Source organism: Micromys minutus, assembly GCF_963924665.1.
Source record: "Micromys minutus genome assembly, chromosome: 10".
Lineage (NCBI taxonomy): Eukaryota > Metazoa > Chordata > Mammalia > Rodentia > Muridae > Micromys > Micromys minutus.
The window spans coordinates 10,249,968-10,269,245 of record NC_137979.1 but is presented as its reverse complement, the minus strand read 5'-3'; the positions used below and the strand labels follow the sequence as shown (position 1 = coordinate 10,269,245).

Genomic DNA, 19,278 nt, shown 5'->3' with positions numbered 1-19,278 from the left:
ATGCTCCCACACCATCCCAGCCGGAAAGGCTCAGGGTTGCTGCCTATGTTAAGCAGCTACTGGACAGGAGGAATTTCCTTCTGCGCTCTTCCTTCCTGTTTGGAGGGCTGACAGCAGAGCACGCTGGAGTTATTTTCAGTAATTCTGTCTTTGGAGACAGATGGGAAATTAGTGCTAGATCTCGAGTGTTGGGTTGCTTGTTATGAGTGCGCTAGCCGTGGGCAGCTGATGGGTCAGGCTTTTGGCTCGACATCACTGGGAGTGGAAATGTGCTCAACAGATCAGAGATGCTGTAATGGTTAATCTTCATTGTCACCTCAGCTGGATGTCAGATCCCTGTGAGGATATCGGAGCGTGTCCCCAGGAAGACCTAACTGAAAGGAAAGTCCTAACTAACAGGGCATCTTCCCATGGGCTGGGCTCCCAGACCGAATAAGAAACTGAGCTGAGCGGGTCTTTCACTGGGTGCTCCCGCCTCTGTTTCCTGACTGTGGACACACTGTGGTCAGCTTCCACACGACCCCCTGCTGCTGTGCCTTCCCTGCCACTATAAACAGCTCCCCCTTAAGCTGGGAGCCAAAATAAACCCCTCCTTCCTTTTGTCCCCCATCTTGTCTGAGTAATTGGTAACAAATCTAGAGGGGCTGGGGAGGGAGGAGGATGGGGGATGGGCAGGAGTGGAAGCCTGCCTAGTGTGCTGCTCAGAGTCTGGTGGTAGAGCTGGTGAGTGGGGTGTGTGAGGAACCTGGAGAGAGTGGCTGGAAGCTGTGGGAACAGGTGTTGTTTTGGGGTTTAAGGCTTCCAGGGCCTGCTGAGTGGTCAGCACTTATTGGATGAGTAGATAGCCGGATGAGGGTAATGACCTCTGGCCTCTGTACAGTTCTGTGTCTTGGATCACTGACCCTAGATTCGGTTCTGGATCCTGGCTTGGCCTCAACAGTTTTGCCAATGCCCAAGTTTCCTCATCTATGAAATAGTAACATTCTATGACTGTAACAATTACTAGAGTTAGTAGATACAATAAATCATGTATGATACACACATACATATATATGTACCTATATATATATACATAATATAGTTATGTATATAATGTAATTATGTATAATAATTGTGCCTGGCACAAATTTCTATCAGTGGCTAAATCAGTTATGGTTGAGTTTGACAAATAACAAAAACCCCCACAGAAGAGTAAATGTTCTCTTACCTTCAAGGATTCTGGAGGCTTCAAGAATTAGAGAGCCTTCCTCAAGGACCAGAGAACAAGGCTTTTCTGTCACTCCGTTATGAGGGTGGTGGGATTTCCAACCCCATGGTTTCCACTTTGACCAAGATGGCTGCTGGAGTTGCCTTGACATTTTGAAGAAGAAAGAGAGAAGAATCCCACCTCCCCTTAAGGAGACTTCTCATGGGCTTTGGATGGATTCCAACTTGTATCCCTGGTCATCATTCAGCCATACCTGACAGCAGGGAACCAGGAAATGTCCTGACTTTTTGGTAGCTGTGTGCTCAGTGAAAATGGAGGGCCAGTGACTACGGGTCTAAGGGTGGGATCTGGAATGTGTGTTTGGCCACAGCCAACCATCTCTGCCATACCTCTTCTAAATTCCCATCTTTTTAATTTAAGGGCCAGGGATATCTTGTTAATTTGGTTCCATTTTTTTTTTCCTGGTAAGTTCTCTCCGACACAATTTTCAAAGATCTGCAGATATTTTGTATTTCTTGCTTTGTATGTTATATACCTGCTTGTGCACTTGCGCACACATGGACTCTCGTGTGTGTTTGTATGTGAGAATATATACATTATACACATGTGCATATGGGGGTCACAGGTTCCCACTGAGTGCCGTTCCATACTTGTTCACAATCTTTATTATTTTTAAAATGATTTTTAGTTATGTGTAGGTGTAGGTGCCTGAAGAGGCCAGAAGGTGTTGGCACTCCCTGAAATTGGAATTACGAGATGCCTAGCTTGGCTGCTGGGAACTGATGGCTGCTGTGGTTTCTCCGGAAGACCAGCAGGGAGTGCTCTTAACTACCCAGCCATCTCTCCAGTCCCAACTGAGTCTCACTGAAACTGAAGCTCATTGGTTTGTCTAGGCTGGCTTGCTAAACAGAGATCCTCCAGTCTCCGCCCCTCCCAGTCCTGGGATTACACATGTATACCTCTATCCCCGGCTTTTTACATATTTTCCGGGGATCTGAACTCAGGTTGCCAGGCTTGGCAGCAAGCGCCTTTACCTGTGGAGCCTGCCAAACCTAGGTGACTCTTTTTACCAGCGCTCAAGACCCCGCTTGGAAGGTCAGTGTGTGATAAAGTTTAGTTATTTTGTGCCACAGCAACAAAAATAGCCAAGAGCTCTCAATTTCGGCTCATGGTTTTTGAGATGTCAGTCATCTTGTCCAGCAAGGAGAGGGGCGGATCCCGGCAGAGAGGGGACAGTCCCCTAGTTAACTGCAATGAGTCCTCACCTCCTGCCCTTTCACCAGCTCCCCAGAATCCCATATGAGGAATCTATAAAGAAATCAATGTCCACGCAAACACTTACAGACTCGGGTGGGCTTCACTCGACCCCAGCCCCAAGTGAAGACTAAGTTCGCAGAAACAACTCTGTCTCCAGAACAAGGAGAGGGATATTCAGATGATGAAAAATGGATTGAGTGTGGCACTCAAGGCTGAGTGGCTCTTTTCTGCTTTGTATGTGTTTGAAGGCTCTTGAAACAGCCAAGAGAACCTACTTTGCCACATGTACAAGTTTAAGTATTTTTGTATCTATGTCTTTTTGTTGGTTTGTTTGAGACAGTGTTTCATGTAGCTCAGGTTGGCCTCAAACTCACTGTGTTGAACTCCTCCCCCTGACTCCACATACCGAGTGATGGGATTATGGATGTGCTGTACTATGCCCAATTCACAGGGTGCTGGGGATCGAACCCAGGGCTTGGTTCATGGGCGGCAAGTTCCCATCCAGCCACAGCCCCTGTTCACAAGTCTGGGCCATCTGTTTGTAACCATTACTGAATCCCTAAGAAAGACTGTTACTGTTTCAGATTGTCAGTCTGCTCTGCTAGGCATTTAAAGCTGAAAAAAAAAAAAACTCCGGCACATTCAGTTCTAATTGTCCTTTGAACTATCTAAGGAACTTTGATTAATTAAGGCAGCAAGTCTATCAAATCTTTAAGAAGGATTAAGTCTATTAAACTTAACAATTCAACACCAATAAAGAACAAAGGAAAATGATTCTTCTTATCTCTGCATGAAAAGCTACTAAATTTCAAAGTACCAAAATCGGTACATTGAACTTAAAACCTTAAAGGAAAGTTAGTATTTAAAATGGGCAGCCTTAAGCCAGGTTGGTAGCACCCACGTGGAATCCCAGTAGAGGCAGAATGATCCTGAGACTAGCCTGCACTGACTCACAGAGAGACCTCACACAGTGTGGAGAAGGGCTGGGATATAGCTCAGCGATACAATGCTAGCCTAGCATGTGAGAGACCCTGAGTTTGCTTTCCAGGATTACTATATATATATATATATATATATATATATATATATATATATATATATATATAGACACACACATGTATATATGCATACATGATCATATATTATTGTTTTTATACTTCTTTTTAAAAGCTGAGAATTCCTGCTGGCCCAGTAGCCCAGTGGGTAAAGATGCTTGCCCCTGAGCCTGTGTCAATCCTCAGACCTATATGCTAGAAGGTGCAAACTGGCCTTGCAAATTGCCCTACTCCACCTCATGACATGTACTACTCCAAATACACACACACACACACACACACACACACTTGTATTAGTAGCCTGGTTTGGTGGCTCATACCTTTAATCTCAGCACTTGGGAGGCAGAGGCAGAAGGATCTCTGTGAGTTCAAGGACAACAACCTGGTCCACATGTTGAGTTCCAGGACAGCCAGGACTACATAGAGAGACACTGTCCTAAGATAAACAAATAAATAAAATAGTTGGGGATGGCAGTGCACCCCTTCAATCTCAGTGCTCTGGAGGCAGCAGCAGGCGGACCTCTGTGACCTCAGTAGACACAGTGGACACAAAGAGCAGAAAGGGGACTAACTGTGAGGGGGGACTACTGTTGGGTGGGGACACCGGGGCAGGGGAACTGGTAAGGACAAAAGTACCCTGACACACCTGTGAAGACTCGATGATGAAATGCATTGTAGCCTAAGAAAAAAATCAATTAAAAAAAAAATCAAAACTGTCATTTGAAGGGGGAAATGATGCAAAAACAGTATCTATAAATGAAACTTAAAAATAAAGCAATCAGAACGAATTTCTGGATTACCATGTGTCAATCAAATGTAAGGGTGGGGCCCCTGTGGTGCTTCCAGACCTGTAGGGAGCGTGGCCTTCCCTCTGGCTGCTCTCAGCTCCTCCTGGCTTTTCCCAGGTCTGCTTACTCAGCCAGCTTCTAAGGAGGGATACAGCAAGACCAGGAGACACCATGTCATTCTTCCGGTCACTGGAAAATTCTAATACCCATGGACAAAATGGCTAACCTTTGCTTTGTAAGTCAGTCCTCTATGAATTTGGCCGGGGAAAGAGAATCAGCCAGTCATGAGGAGAGGTGCCCTGAAGTGGGGGAGTGATGCACAGGTCTTGATCCACGCTTGCAGGGAGAATCCTTTTCATTTTATGGAGGTGGAGTCTCCGAGAGCTGGAATTACAGGGGTGTGTGACCACAGCCGGATTACAATTAACCACCGGACAGAAATAGTTCTCAGGAGTCACAGCTCAAGGTCAGCAGCCTATGACAGCTCTGCCATCACAAAACCCAGCTCCTTCCATTGTCCCTTGTCTGTGATCAAGTGGCTCAACCGTCAACGTATGCAGTCTTTAAACCAGATAACAGAGTGTCCATAAAAACATTTGTGCTTCCTTCTGAGTTCACCTACACACTTTCCTTTCCTTTCCTGTACTAGGAATTGAACTTAAAGCCTGGTGTGTTCTGATGATTTAGTGCTGAGCCTCAGCCCCAACCCAAGCACTTACATAGTTATCTTGACTAGTTATTTAAACAAAATTACTCATGCTGGGCAGGGTATGCATGCCTTTAATCCCAGCGTGCTGGAGGCAGAGGCAGGTGGGTCTCTCTGAGTTCCAGGCTAACCTGGTCTAACTAGCAAGCCAGAGGCCAGCCATGGCTACATAGCGAAACCCTGTTTCAACACAGTAACAAAGGGGAACTTTTTACTGAACATTTTGTGTGTGTGCTGCAGACCTTTAGAGTTAGTTCTTGCCTTCCCCCTTCATGTGGGTTCTGGGGCTGGAACCCAGGTTGTCAGGCTTGTGTGCGAGCACCTTGGCCTGCTGAGCCATCTCGCCAGCCCTTGACAAGAGTCTTTCATTTCTTTAGGTGGATTTAAATGGGAGTTGAGGAGGGCTGATGCCCAAAGGCAGTAAACACAGAGGACAGTTCTCTGTCCTTTCCTGTCGGGCAGTGGCTGTTGCTACCTCCCATCCCTGAGTCTTCAGCACTTGCTGGTTAATGTAGCTCCAACCACTGTTTTGAGTTTTTATTATTTTTATGCATGTGAGTATTTTGCCTGTGTGTGTGTGTGTGTGTGTGTGTGCGCGCGCGCGCGCACACCTAGTACTTTCAGAGGTCAGCAGAGGGCACCAAAGCCCCTGGAACTGGAGTTGCAGCTTGTAGGTCACCATGTGGGTGCTCTTAACTGCTGAGGTGTCTCTCCAGCCCCATCAACCACTGCTTTTAAGCAGGCCCTTCACTGGATGCTTCTCAGTTTCCCAGAGTGCAGCTGTCTTAGTCACTGTTCACTGCTGGGAAGCGACTCTATGACAAGGCAACTCTTATAAAAAAAATAAAAACATTTAAATGGGGGCTTGCTTACAGTTTCTGAGGCCTGGTTTATTATCAAGGCAGGGAGCATGTGGCAGGCAGAAGTAACTGATCCACACGGGAGGAAGGAGGGAGGCAGGGAAGGAGGGGGAGGGGAGGAAGACAGAGGCTGGACCTGGCATGGACTTTTGAAATACCATTTCCACCCACTACACACATGACACTTCTTCAACACGACACACCTCCTGTCTCTAACAGGGCCACTCCCTGGTGACTAAGCATTCAAATATATCAGCCTAAGGAGGCCATTCTTTTTAAAAATTAATTATATTCCAAACACTGCCCTCCTCCCAGTCTCCTCCTCACAAAGTCCCTCCCCTTTTCCTCTGAGAGGGTGGGGTCCCCTCTGGGTACCCCTCCACCCTGGCACATCAAATCTCTGCAGGGTTAGGTGCATCCTCTCTCACTGAGGCCAGACAAGGCAGCCCTGTTGGGGAACAAACATCGCAGTGAGGATACAGCTTTAGGGAGAGCCTCTGCTCCAGTTGTTGGGGAAGTCACATGGAGACTGAGCTGCTGTTTGCTACATATGTTCCAGGGGGTGAGGGGGCTCGGTCCAGCCTGCGTATGCTCTTTTGTTGGTGGCCCAGTCTCTGAGAGCCCCAAGGTTCCAGGTTAGTTGACTCCTGTGGAGTTCCTGTCCCCTTTTGGGCCCCCAATCCTACCACAAGAGTCTATATGGTCATTCTTATCCAAACCATCACAGTACCTGATTTCATTCTGAGAACGCGGAGGCCTCAGCATCCTTCTGGATCTGCAGGGACATAACATCTGCAGGCGTTGTCTTCTTTGTGGAACTCATCTAGACGCTAATGATGTATCCACTCTACTGACCTTCAGTGTCTGTTTTTGTTAGACTACAGACTCGGAGAGGGACCCCGGCAGTGTCTGCACACAGTAGACAAGAACACTTGTCTGGTTTGCGTCAGGGTCTCATAATACAGTCCAGGCCAGACTCGAATTCATAACCTCCTCCCTTGGCATCCCTGAGTGCTAGAGTTATGGGCATACTGTACCAGTCTGGGCTCCTTGAAACGGAATGAAAGGTTAGTACTGGTCTCACTGACCTCTGAGAGGCTGGGGGTAATAGGCACAAAGTACTTTAAAAATACTTTGAGGGCTGGAGAGCTGGGTGGTTGGTTAAGATTGTTATTTTTTATTTTTTATGTCCGTGTTTTGTTTGCATGTGTCTGAGCAAGTGTGTCGGATCCCTTAGAACTGGAGTTACAGACAGCTGTGAGCTGCCAAGTGGGTGCAGGGAATTGAACTCAGGTCCTCTGGAATAGCAGCCAGTGCTCTTAACCCCTGAAGCCATCTCTCCAATCCTAAGGTTGCTATTCTTGCAGATGACCCAAATCTGGTTCTCCGCATCCATGTGGAAGGGCACATACTACCTGTGACTCTATATACCTGTACAAATGTATTTATTTTTAATAAGCAAGCAAATGAATAAACGTAGCATCTTTCTACACGCTGGCAAAGCCAGGCAGTTGAACAGTGAGAGGGGTAAGTAAGAATCACATGGGAGTGAAGACCCAGTAAGTCATTCACTCTGGTTCTTGCTTACACCCTCTGTCTCTCAATTTCTAGCTGAGTGTCTGCACACAGTAGGCACTTTGTCGTTCACCATTGGGTCACACTTTCGCTGGGTACCTTAAAAAACTTTCTTTAAAAAAAATTTACTTATTAATGTATATGAGTTTTTGCCTATGTATATATCTGTGCACCCATGTCCCTGCCTGGTACCTATGGGGTGCAGAAGAGGGCACTGGGTCCCCTGGAACTAGAGGTACAAACAATCTGAAGCCACCATGAGCATGCTGGGTCTTCTGCAAGGATAACTGGGCAATCTCGCCAGCCCTTTAAAAACCTTTTTAAAACCAGGATTTTTTTTTTTTATTGTATGAATGCTTTTGCCTATGTGTATACATGCATGGGTACCATGCGTGAGGTGACACATCGGTATCTCATCCCTTGTAGCTGGAGTTAAGGATGGTTGTGAACCACTACGTGGGTGCTGGGAACTAAACCTGAGTGCAAATGCTCTTAACTGCTGACCCATCCCTTGCTCTGCACTGTCCTTTTTCTTCCACCTGCATTTTGGGCCAGAGTCCTCATTCCTGGTCCGTGACCTTCAAGCCATGTCTATAGCGCCCTCTGGTGGTTGCTAAGCGACACCACCAGGAACCGTTCCTGTTCAGGGTTCCTCTGGGACTACACGTTTCAAGCACTGTGAACTGAGGCGTGAGCTCAGTTTGTTTGCCCTCTGAAACTCCTTCCCTTCTGCTCTAATCTAGAAGGCTGGGTGTGAGCCCCTGTGCTCCTCCAGACCTGAGCCCCTTTCTATCTCGTGGCCTTTGCAGGGACTGCCCTCTGCCCTCTTCTTGCTTGGTCTTTCAGCTCTGAGGGGTGTTTCCTGATGGTTTCCTTTTCTTTTCTTTTTTTAAAGAATTATTTATTTTATGTATGTGAGTACACTGTAGCTGTCTTCAGACACACCAGAAGAGGGCATCAGATCCCGTTACAGATGGTTGTGAGCCACCACGTGCTGGGAATTGAACTCAGGACCTCTGGAAAAGCAGTCAGTGCTCTTAACCGGTGAGCCATCTCTCCCGCCCCTCACCCCAGTTTCTACGATGGCCAGCTTAGCTTCCTTCTCAGCCTTTGTACCTATAGTCATCCTTGTTCTGGTCTGCCTTCCCCTCTAGAAACGGCAGCACCTTGACTTGGTTCAGTACCCTGCCGGGCATCTGCACAATGGGCAGGCACTCAGTGTTCTGAGGTCATCGACAGAAAGGCGGGTGACGAGGGACATGCCAGACACCGCTTTAGAGAAACTCCAGAGGTTTATTGAACAATCAGTCACAGTCACAGCTGAACGTGGTAAACCATCCTTTACGAAGCTCACTCTCCCAGGAGAGGTGGGTGGTCTCGGGCTTCCCCCACAGAACCCTGTCTCAGTGCCCAGCTTCCCTGGCTGCAGCCCCTGGGGACCCCAGCCTCCCCGTCAGCGCCGAGTGGACTGCGTTAAGATCTTGAAATCTGGGATGTAGCTACCACTCTCACCCAATGGTGGCAGCAGGACCCTGGCTCAGCATCAAAACCCTGAACCAGAATATGACTAGGATCTGCCGTAGGAAGCATCAGCGGCCAGTGTGGACTAGTGCGGGGTGGCTCTGCACTCTTTGTCCCTTCCAGATGGCCCGTCTTTAGAGAGATGCGCCACCCTGAGCAATGGGTGGAGACAGCCTCGGCTGTGAGAAGTAGGGACCGCTGAAGAGAGTGGTCTGCGCGTCTAGGCTACACACAGGGAGGGAGGAACGTAACAGGAAGGACTGGAGGGGAGTCGTGATGCTGACTTTGGAAATCCAGTAGGCTGCCCATCAGAGCAGCCCACTGCCACAGATGAAGGTCTATCATTGCTGGCTGCTTTTAAAGCCAGAAGCTCCAGTTGGCAGGGCAGGCTATGACAGCTTGATACACAAAGGCCTCATAGCAAGGACACTGCATCCCAAAATGTTTCTGGAATTTTCGGGGCACGAGGGAGGCTGCCTTTCTAACCACATCTTGTTTTGTAGTCTTAGCCTCAGAATAAAGCTTTGGAGGAAAAGAGGCCAGCTGCCTGGCTTGTTGCTTGGCTGTGGCATGTCCGCCGGCACTAATGCCTGTGCAGAGTAGAAACCTCACTCTTCGGGACAAGGACTTCCACACCTGAAGCCAGAACAAGGTGTGACTTAAGTATCTGCAGCCAGCCACTAAGCCAGCCAGGTCCTTCCTGTGACACACCTCCTCAGGTCTTATGCTTTAAGGTCAGAGGTCAGCAGTCACAAATGCTGAGGTGAGCGCAGAGGAAGTGACCACTGGAGAAGGGGACGGACCAGATGAGAATGGAATGAGTCGGGCGAGCGAGGCAGGGATGGCTTGTGGCAGCATCTGCCTTAACCGCCAGTTTGGCATCACCTGGAAACCCAGCTGTTCAGCTGGCCCCTGATAGGGAGGGACAGGCAGAGCACTTGTGGAGGGTCAGCACCTCCACACTCCCCGGGTTGTCAGGTCTCTAGAACTGGGCTACTAGAGCTGCCCAGTCTCAGGGAGGGCTGCACAGATAGGCAGTTGTCCCTCTGTGGGGGCCTCTGGGTCTCAGTTCTGATCCAAGCCCAGTACCTTTTGCTTGAAGTCAGACACTCATTCAGCTCACAGGACCTGCTTAAGCCCCCCTCCTCCACCCGCCCCTGTCTGTTTGTCTGGCAAGGCACTAGGAAGTGGTTCAAGTTTAGGGAATCAGCTCCTCGGCTGCATTTCTTCTTTGTAAAAGGCACAGTTTTATTGAAACGAGGCCACGTTGCTCCCTGAGGACTCAACTCCCCTTGGCTGCAACATGCACCCCCTCTGGATTCTAGACACCCACCTCCCCCCTTTCTGACTCCGTCCCAGCTGGCCATCTGTCAGCTAGAATGTTCGTATAGAAAAGGACGCTAGAAACCCCAGTGAGCTGCCACTTGGCCCAATCTGGAGACCCGAGGACCCTGATCCCAGCATCTCTGTCCCCAGGACATCTCAGTTACTCCACTGGCAAGTGACAAGACTGAGTAACCCAATCCTTGGAGGGCGAGTCCTCATCTGAGACATGGGGTTAAAGGTGATCTGGTCAGGGGACAATAACTCATGATGTCCACAGTCCTCACCAGGCTGTGGCTGTGATGGTCAGGCATTGGGTTGTATCAAAGCTTCCGGTGCCCCACTGCCTCTGCTTGGGTGAGGGGTTGCCTGACACATGGCTGCTCCCGTTTACACGCCCACACATGTCATGGCTCATCGCTGCGTGTGGCAGAACCACAGCACTTTTCAGAAACTCCTGGGTTCTGTGAGGCTAGAACCATAACAGTCATTATCTGGGGGGAGCCACCCCCAGAGGACTCTGGAGGTGAGCACCTCACAGCACCGGCTCCTCTCCAAGGCAGGAGGCTGCCAAGGAAAGCAAAGAGAAAGGGTTTTGGAAGCAAGGGCTGAGAACTGTTTTGGTCTGGAGGTCTACTTAGCCAGCTGAACAAGCCCTGAGACCCTGGTGCCCAGATAGCCCTGTAACTGGATCGGAACCATCCAGAGAGCCAGGGGAGACGTCCTTTACATCTGGCTGCCGAGGAAGGCGCTCCTTGTCTGGTTGCTGGCCAGCGCTGGCTGTGGCATTACTCTGAGGTCCCGGTGGGCTCTCACTGCCCTGGACCAACACAGAAGCTGGGCAGTACTGGCAGCTCTCCCTCAGCACGGGCAGACTTCCTTGCCATAGGCTTAGAAGCTGCCCCAAGGACAATACCACCTTTCTTTCTAGGGCACTGTCATGTCTGGCAGTAGCCCAAGGGGCTGGGCAACCTCACAGGACTGATGTTCCGGTTCAAGGCTGACCCCCAGGTGATTCCTGACACTTAGGGGGACCTGCTGACAGGCTGGTGAGCTCTGCTATGATGTAAGCAGGCTCTGCCTTCTTGGAGAGCCGTTTGCACGCACGGTCTCTTCTCCCCATGGCCCCACCACGCAAGTATCTCAGGAACCCTCTGGCCCAAGCCATTTGGCCCAGCACCTTGGTGCCCACAGATACCTCTTCTCCCACAGGGGGAAGGTTTGTGAGCTCCAGAGCAATCCGAGGGGTTTGTCAAGGAGGTCTAAGGACTCAGTTTCTGTTGAATTTTTCTAAGACCGTAGAGTTGGTGTGTTCAAAGAGCCACTGCTGCGTGAGGGAGGAGGGGTTGCAGGTGTTCATGAAGATCCTGTGGTCACTTTCGCTGCAGTCCATGCAGCTGCCGCTAACAGGGTGGTACAGGGTCTTGTCCTACAGAACAGGAAGGTTGTCAGTGGGGGGTGAGGGGAAACACAGCAGCCATGACAGCAACAAGAAAGCTCCTGTCGCCTTGTGATGAATGCTACGTCTAAGCGGGACCTTCAGCACTGACTCCTCTTTTTCCCCTCCCTTTCTCCTCCCTCCTCCCTCTCTCCCCCCCTCTCTCGGAGGAGGTGCTCGGGTCCCCCCCCCATCTTGCACTATGCCTCACCTTTCGGTATTTCCACAGCTGGTTACCCTTCATGCTGTGGCAGTCATAGAGGGTGACTGGGCTGGTGTGGGACACCGCGTCAAAGCAGAACTTCTTGGTGTGCTGAGGGTCTCCGGGCCGGATGTCCTCCCGCCAGGTGAAGGTAAAGACCTATATACACAGGGACATTGCAAGAGGGATAGCACAATGTCCCCTCCCTGCATACTAATTATTATTATTATTTTGAGATGACTGGTTTCTACCAGCAGTGTGCAGTGCTCAAGACTCCCCATGTCCTGGGAGAAGCCTGAGCAGTGAATACTATTCATGCTTTACCACACGTGTGTCTGTAATTCGTATGAACAAGGAAACAAACGGCAGTGGAGATCGGACAGGGACGCAGGCCACGGGGCTCTGCTGCCTTGGGGAGGAGGGCCAGTTGGCGTAGCCCTTGTGAAAATTGGTGCGGAAAGGCCTCCTCCTCAAAGGGATTTATGCCAACACCCCCAAAGAGAGAGAGCTGCTGTTACTTATTCACTGAGACAAGGTCTCACATAGCACAGGCTGGCCTTGATCTCCCACGCTGATCAGCCTCCAGAGTGCTGGGATGAATGACAGGCGTGTGCCGCCATGCTAGTTATGTGGTGTTGAGGGTTAAGTCCAGGGCTTTGTGTACTAGGCAATCACTCTATAGGGCTGCATCACCAGCCTTGGTTTTCTCAGTGCTTTCTGTTTGTTTAAATTTATTGTTATAGGCTGGATGTGGTGCACGCCTTTAATTCTAGAATTCAGGAGGCAAAGGCCAGAGGATCTTTGCGAGCTCAAGGCCAACCTGGTCTACATAGCAAGTTCCGTAACAGCTAGGGGGCTACGTAGTGAGACCCCTATTAAAAACAATTTTTTAAAATTATTTACTTATTTTTAAAATGTATCCCCCGCCGTGTGTGTGTGTGCGTGTTGTGTGTGTGTGTGTGTGTGTGTGTGTGTATACTTGTGTGTTCTGCATGTGCCACAGCATGAATATGTTGGCCAGGGGCAACTTTGGGGGATTTGGTTGGTTCCCATCTGCTAGCCTGAGTTCCGGGGGTTGAATTCATCTTATTTTTAGCCTTGTGAGGTAGCAAGTACCTTTACTGGCTGGGTGGCCTCACTGGCCAGAACTGTGATTTTATAAGCCTGGCCAGAGGTGGGTATCCCGCTCCTGTATCTGCAGAACCATAAGAACGTCAAGTATATAAACGTTCATTCTTTATAAAGTGCTCAGTACGTGGCAGAAACCAGAGCAGACACACACACGCACACATGCATGCACACGCGACTTATTAGTGAAACGGGCCAAAGCTATCGGTCACAGATACGAGGGTGGGACCTGTCACGTGCACGAATCCCTTTCCCTGGTGCTCTGGGAGTTTCGAGACCTGTCTTCTGGTTGACAACTGACCTGGGACCCAAGAGTCCCTTTCTGTGGCCCTTACCTGCATGCTGTTCCAGACAGCCTCCCCACGGCCTCGGATGCAGGTCTCGAGCCTCAGTGGGGAGCCCAACGTGCCGTGCTTCGTGTCTGTGCACAGTCCTGTGCCCACATTGCGAATCTGAGGGAAATAAAGGACCAGCTACTGAGACACCTCACCATGCCCACTGGGCCCTGCTGGCTGCTGGGGAGGCTAAGGCAGAAATCCAAGACAGGCTGAACTTCGAATTGTCCGTGAGGAGCTTTCCCCAGGCTGCTGGGAGGTCCTCCGGGAGAAAGAAGTAGCCTGCAGGTCCCTCTCCGGCCTCACCCTGAGCATTCCATCCAACAGATCCAGGATCCGTTTTGACCCCAATTCCAAGGGCCTGAAGGGACAGGTGTCCTGGGACAGTATCTGGGAAGGGATTCAAAAGGGATGCAAGATCTTTGCCGTCTATGTAGAATTATCCTTTTGGGTAAGAGGTTGGCATCAGGAACTGGGGGTTCGCCCCAGCCCACTCCTAAGACTGCAGTGTGTCAAGTCCTCCACACTTACCTCCCCCCATGCCGCAGCCGGGGGCTCCACTGGTGGGTAGAACTTGGGCAGGTCCCAGGCAATTTTGGTCATAAACCACTTGAAGCTCTTACAGTTGAGGGAGCCTCGGAGCTTTTTCTGGGCCACGACATCTCCAGCTGAGAGGTGGCGGTACTCTGGTCTGCGCTGATAGATGTATTCTGCATACTCATCCATCCACACCTCCGCCACTCGCTTTAGGTTCTGGGATGAGAGATAGCTGTAAGAGTCAAGCTTGCCGAGGAGCCCAGGCTAGCCCAGAGCTATCACGTCAACCCCTGTACCTTATTTTTTTTGAGATAGGGTCTTTCACTGAGCAAACCCCAGTTATCCTGTCTTTTCCTGGATTGGCTGTGGTTATAGGTATCTGCAGTCTGGCTTTTTATGTGGGTGCTGGGATCCAAACTCAGACTTGTACGCTGAACACTCGTAAGCCACCTCTCCAGCTCTCCAAAGCCAATTGGAGTTGGGTGTTTTTTAAACAAATTATTATTTATTTTATGTATATGAGTACACTGTAGCTGTCTTCAGACGCACCACAACAGGGCATCAGAACCCATTACAGATGGCTGTGAGCCAACATGTAGTTGCTGGGAATTGAACTCAGGACCTCTGGGAGTACTCTTGACCACCGAACCATCTCTTCAGCCTGGTTTCTGCCATTTTAAACAACAGTTCCGACCAAATTCCGTGACAAGAATAATTTGCACTCAGAAGGCCCAATCGCACTCGGAGGTGGGGTTCCTAACAATCCTTAGAGGTTTGAAAGTTTTACCCTGAAGCCTTGGGTCAGCCAACTATAAAACAACAAATGGCAGTTGGCTGTAGCCTCAGGAGGAGGTGGCCCCGGAGAGAATGTTGTGAACACAGGAGGGTTAAGGTCTTGTGCAGACTCCACTCAGAACTAAGAGCACAAGTCTATAGGGTCCAGCGGAAGCCCCTGCTTGCAAACTTCTTCAAACCCAGGCTACTTTCAATGGCTAGGACCCGCTTTTCCCCTCCCTCGGGACAGCCATGTAACTGGGTGGGCTTGACGTCTATCTTGAGGTTAATCTGAGTTTTCCTCTGAACTGTAATCAGTCATTCACGTCTGTCTGTAAAGGTCTGCTTTAGGAGCCGGCTGCATGGTGGGGGTAGGGGTTGGGGTGGGGTGGGGGTGGGGAAGCTGGACAAATGTTTTTGTGTTTTCTGGTGGGGATCTGAGTTCTGGAGACCAGATGGTCTCAAGGCTGTAAAACAGACAGGGCCGATGTAAATGAGGGAGCAGGGCCAGGCACCAATAAAACTTTATGATGTCAACCAGCCTTTTGATTTTCAAGTGTCATAGATTTCCCCTCCGATTGCTTAAATTTGTGAAAACTGCTCTTAGGCAAGCAGAAAGTCACCTTCTCTGGAGCCTAGGGAGGCATGGCCGAGACACCAGGGGGACAGACCACACGTGGGAAGGAACCCTGTGGTAGATCCCAGAGACAGTCAAGTTTCTTTGCTGCCACCGACCCCACTGGAAAGAGAGTTTGCTTCACTGGGTGCCTGCGCAGCAAATGCTGGGCCTGGTGGAAGTGGAAGGCCTCAGGACCCCACACATCAGGAACAATCTAGAAAGCAGGACATCTTCACTGGCCTGCCTGTTAAGGCCTGGCCCCTCCTCCACCTGCTGAAGGATCGCCTTTCAGTTACAGTGAGGGGCCTGGGCCTGTGCAGTAAGTCCCACTGTTTAGTGGCAGATATGCCACTAGAAGGGAGCATGCTGGCTCTCTCCTGGCCCTACATGGCATTTAGGAGGAAAGTGTCCTACAAGCCTGAGAACTTCGTTACCAAAACAGTGAGCTGACTTAATTTTTAGTCTTTGGGAAACGGGATGTTGGCTGTGAAACCTGAGCTGGTTTTGAACTCTCAACTCCCTTTGTCCCAGCTTCCGGAATGCTGGGATGAGCAATGATGCTGTATGTGACCCGGAACTAAGGGATGGCAGTGAGCTGTAGTCATGGTGGGCACAGGTACCTTGTGTACAGCCATACAGGCGACATTTGGGCTTACAGGGAAGAGGTGGGATGTACCATGGGGGCTAGCTCATGTCAAACGCAGGATCTGACTCAGGTGAGACATGGAATGGAGGCACACTGTCCAGCCCCAGCTGCCAACACCTGTGTAGAGTAGCAGTCTCTAGCTTATGAAAAGACTGGTTCTCTTTTCCTGTTTGGTTATTCCCCAGGGAAGGCCAACAGCATCTGGGAAGATTTCCAACCTCTGGTGGGCCTTATCTGGAACCCAGCTTCCCCCCCCCTTAAGGGGAGTTCCACAGAGCAGCGGGCCTGGAGGCTGTCATTGCAGATTCTCACCACTAGAGGGCTCTGCTGCCCTGCCTTCTGGGCCATATTCTGGCTCAGCAGTATCTGAAGCTTGGAAAATGGCTCTCTGACAGGGTGGGGGTGGGCGATGGCTGGGAACTCAGGACGGAAGGTTCCCCAAGGTTCTTTTTGGGGTGTGTGGCTGTACTCTGGCCTCTCTAGCACCCAAAACAGCACCGTGTCTTGTCAGCTTTACTTAGTTTGGAGGTTCCCTTTTTATTTTTCCAATAAAATCTATTTCCCCAGTCAAAGAACCCCATACCCCCAAATCTTTTGATAATGATTGCCCCTTGTAGTCAGCAGTCAATTTTAACCCCCTGATATGGCTTTCGGGCCAATCAAACAGTTTGGCATGTCTTGGGGGAGGGTGAGGAAGACAGCCGTTCAATTTATCTATCCTCTCCTGCTCCCAACAAGGTTTTCAACGTGGAGTAACACCACCATGCCTGTCTGACATGTTTCTTTAAATTACCCCTGGTCGAGCTTCGTACCCCCATTAGCTCCACCACAAGCAAGCCCCTCTCGGAACGGCCAGTTCACTCTTTAATGTTTCAGTCTCCTGTCTCTTTTTCGGTGCTGGGCAGCAGTGCATATATCGGAAAGGCTTGGCTTCCTTTCATCAGAGTTCCGAACCCAGCCTCCAAGTGGCCAAGCAGGGCTTTTGGTTGGAGTTCACCTGGAAATCATCTATCAACTACTCAGCCTGGGGTCCCAGGAGGGCTCCAGCTGCCACAGGCTACTCCCCCCCCCACCACCCTCCCTCCCCAAAAAGCCACCACCTTACCCGGGCCAGGCTGATTCCAGCAGGGACCTTGTAGGGAACATACTTCCTGTATATGTGGCCCACTCTGGAGCAGGGGATGTCTTCCATACGGCCCCCACACATCCACACCTGTAGGGGGGGGGGAGAAGGGAGGACAAAGGTGACACCTCTAGCCTTATGTCCCCATGCCCTCAGATGCCAGCACACAGCCTGCGCGGGCTTCACAAGTCCCGAACTCAGAACAGCGGGAAAATTCTCCAAGGAGAAGACACCAGCAAGTGTGCACAGGGGCAGGTATCCTGTATGTCGGGGGCCCGTGGGGGGTGGTGGTGGTGGCACCCAGTGGGGTGTGAGGGAAGGGAAGGCACAGGCTGTCGGGGTATGGCTAGACAGGCTGTCTTCATACTGTTTAATTTTACAAAGTTGGCTCTGCTCACAGGATGTAGTGGGTCCTAGGCGGATGCTAGAACTGAGGCCACAGTGGCTCTGGCTGTGGAGGGTCCCAGCTGCTTCTGGGACACCGCTGACCAGGTTTTCAAATTTTGTCTCCTGTGGGTTGAGACTGGTATGGGATGACCAGTTCTGGGCAGCACCCTTGCTGGGGTCCACCGGGGGCTGGGCTTTACATTCTCATCCATTCAGGGATCTCAAAGGGTCTTGAGACTTTCTACCTCTTGCCAGGATGGACACAGGATGTCCTTTCTGCCATTCCCCAGGGTAGGAGCTGTTCCAGAATGCAGTCATCAGAGGTGCCTTCTGGGCAATGCGGTTCTATTCTGACGGCGGGGAAGAGGAGAACCCCCGGCTGGTCAATGGAACAGAACACTGGTCTCAATATAATGGGCTCCGGATGCTAGATTAATGTCAAGGCCAAGCCAAGAACTTTATTTTTAGAGCAGGAGACATCGTTCGGCCGCCAGGTCCCCATCACGGCCACTCTCCTCTCGCCAGAGATGGATGGGCAAGTACGCTTTGCCAGGCAGATATGCCTGCTTGATGCCAGCCCACCCTCTGCCTTTCTGAGAGTTGGTGCCAAGCCGGTGGAGACAACTTGCAGATCCTGGTTTTGACCATCCCCTGCGACATGTGGACTAGCTAATGCTGTCTCCAGCTCTGCTGGCCTCGGGTCCTTCCACTGTGCACTGGACAAACGAGACCCAAAGACTTCTTTTCGCCAGGGCCTCCAGCTCAACTCCTTTATCCCTGGCCACACTAGCCACCAGCCTGAAGAAACCAGGGTGACCTTGCTCTGGTGAAAGGCCTGAGGCAACCAAGGTATTCCCAGAGACCAGGATGTCCTGAACTCACAGGCGACCTGGTTGGATTCTCTCCATGGGTCCCTGCCCTGGATGGAGGTGCGGGTGGCTGACTCAGAAGGGGAATTCCCTTCCAGCAGAGCCTCCTGTTGACCACTGAGTCCACTTAGACTACCCAAGATGCACCTTGCCCGGGTCATCAGAATGAAAGGGGTCCCCGTGGCTGTCTTCTTGTCTCCACCTCTTGTCCCTGTCTCTCTCTCCATAGCGCTTCCCTCAGTCTGGAGAACTCCTTGTACCCTGAGCTCTGCTAGCTCCCTAGCTCCCAGCCTCCCTGCAGGCCCTGCCCTGACACCTCCAGGGGCATCTTGACTCCCAGGAGGGGCCTGCACTTCTCTTCATTGCTTTCTTCTTAAATGCAACACAACTATGTGCACAGATGCATCTCGGCCGAGGTCTTCCTGGGTGTCTGTGCCTGTCAGAACTTTGTGTGAGGGACTGTCGTCCTCACTCCTCCTGGGGCCAGTGACCAGGCTAGCCTGATTTAGTTCCCAGCCTTGGGGCTGAGGTCCCAGGTCTTTCTGTTTGTTCTGAGACAGGGTCTCATGTTCTTCTCAGCCAGGAGCGTAGCCATTGTCTGGAACAGCACATCCTTCTCTGGATGAGGCCTGCCTTTATTTTTGCCTTGAGTCAAGTGGAGCAGACAGCTTCATCGTCACGGTCTCCATCATCTCTGTCTTCTAACAACCACCTCTCATCTCGAAAGGCTGGATCCCAAAACTGGGGGCTGCCCCTTTCTGAGACAGAAAGCCAGAGGCTCAGGTTGGCATCCCGAGTTGTACTGGACAGTGGCAGCCACAGCGGGTCCAAGCCCCAGGCCTGGACCTGCTCCTAGCTAGTCACACTGCACCATCTGGCCTCGTTTCCTTTACAGCCAACGTAGCTTCACATAGGGAAACTGAGGCCT

The 19,278-nt window shown here is 50.8% G+C and overlaps 1 protein-coding gene across 2 annotated transcripts in view; it reads right to left on the bottom strand.

Annotated features, from left to right (window-relative positions):
- Positions 1-10,293: 10,293 nt before the first annotated feature.
- The window catches only part of GALNT10 (polypeptide N-acetylgalactosaminyltransferase 10), a 139,154-nt gene continuing 130,169 nt past the window's right edge, over positions 10,294-19,278 (bottom strand). For both annotated transcript variants that reach the window (XM_080922995.1, XM_080922996.1), the window contains 5 exons: positions 17,077-17,184; positions 13,927-14,148; positions 13,396-13,512; positions 11,942-12,091; positions 10,294-11,721 (listed from right to left, as the gene is read on the bottom strand). In XM_080922995.1, coding sequence (XP_080779121.1) covers positions 11,563-11,721; positions 11,942-12,091; positions 13,396-13,512; positions 13,927-14,148; positions 17,077-17,184 — 756 coding nt within the window. In that variant the 3' untranslated portion in view covers positions 10,294-11,562. The remainder of the gene's footprint in view (positions 11,722-11,941; positions 12,092-13,395; positions 13,513-13,926; positions 14,149-17,076; positions 17,185-19,278) is intronic.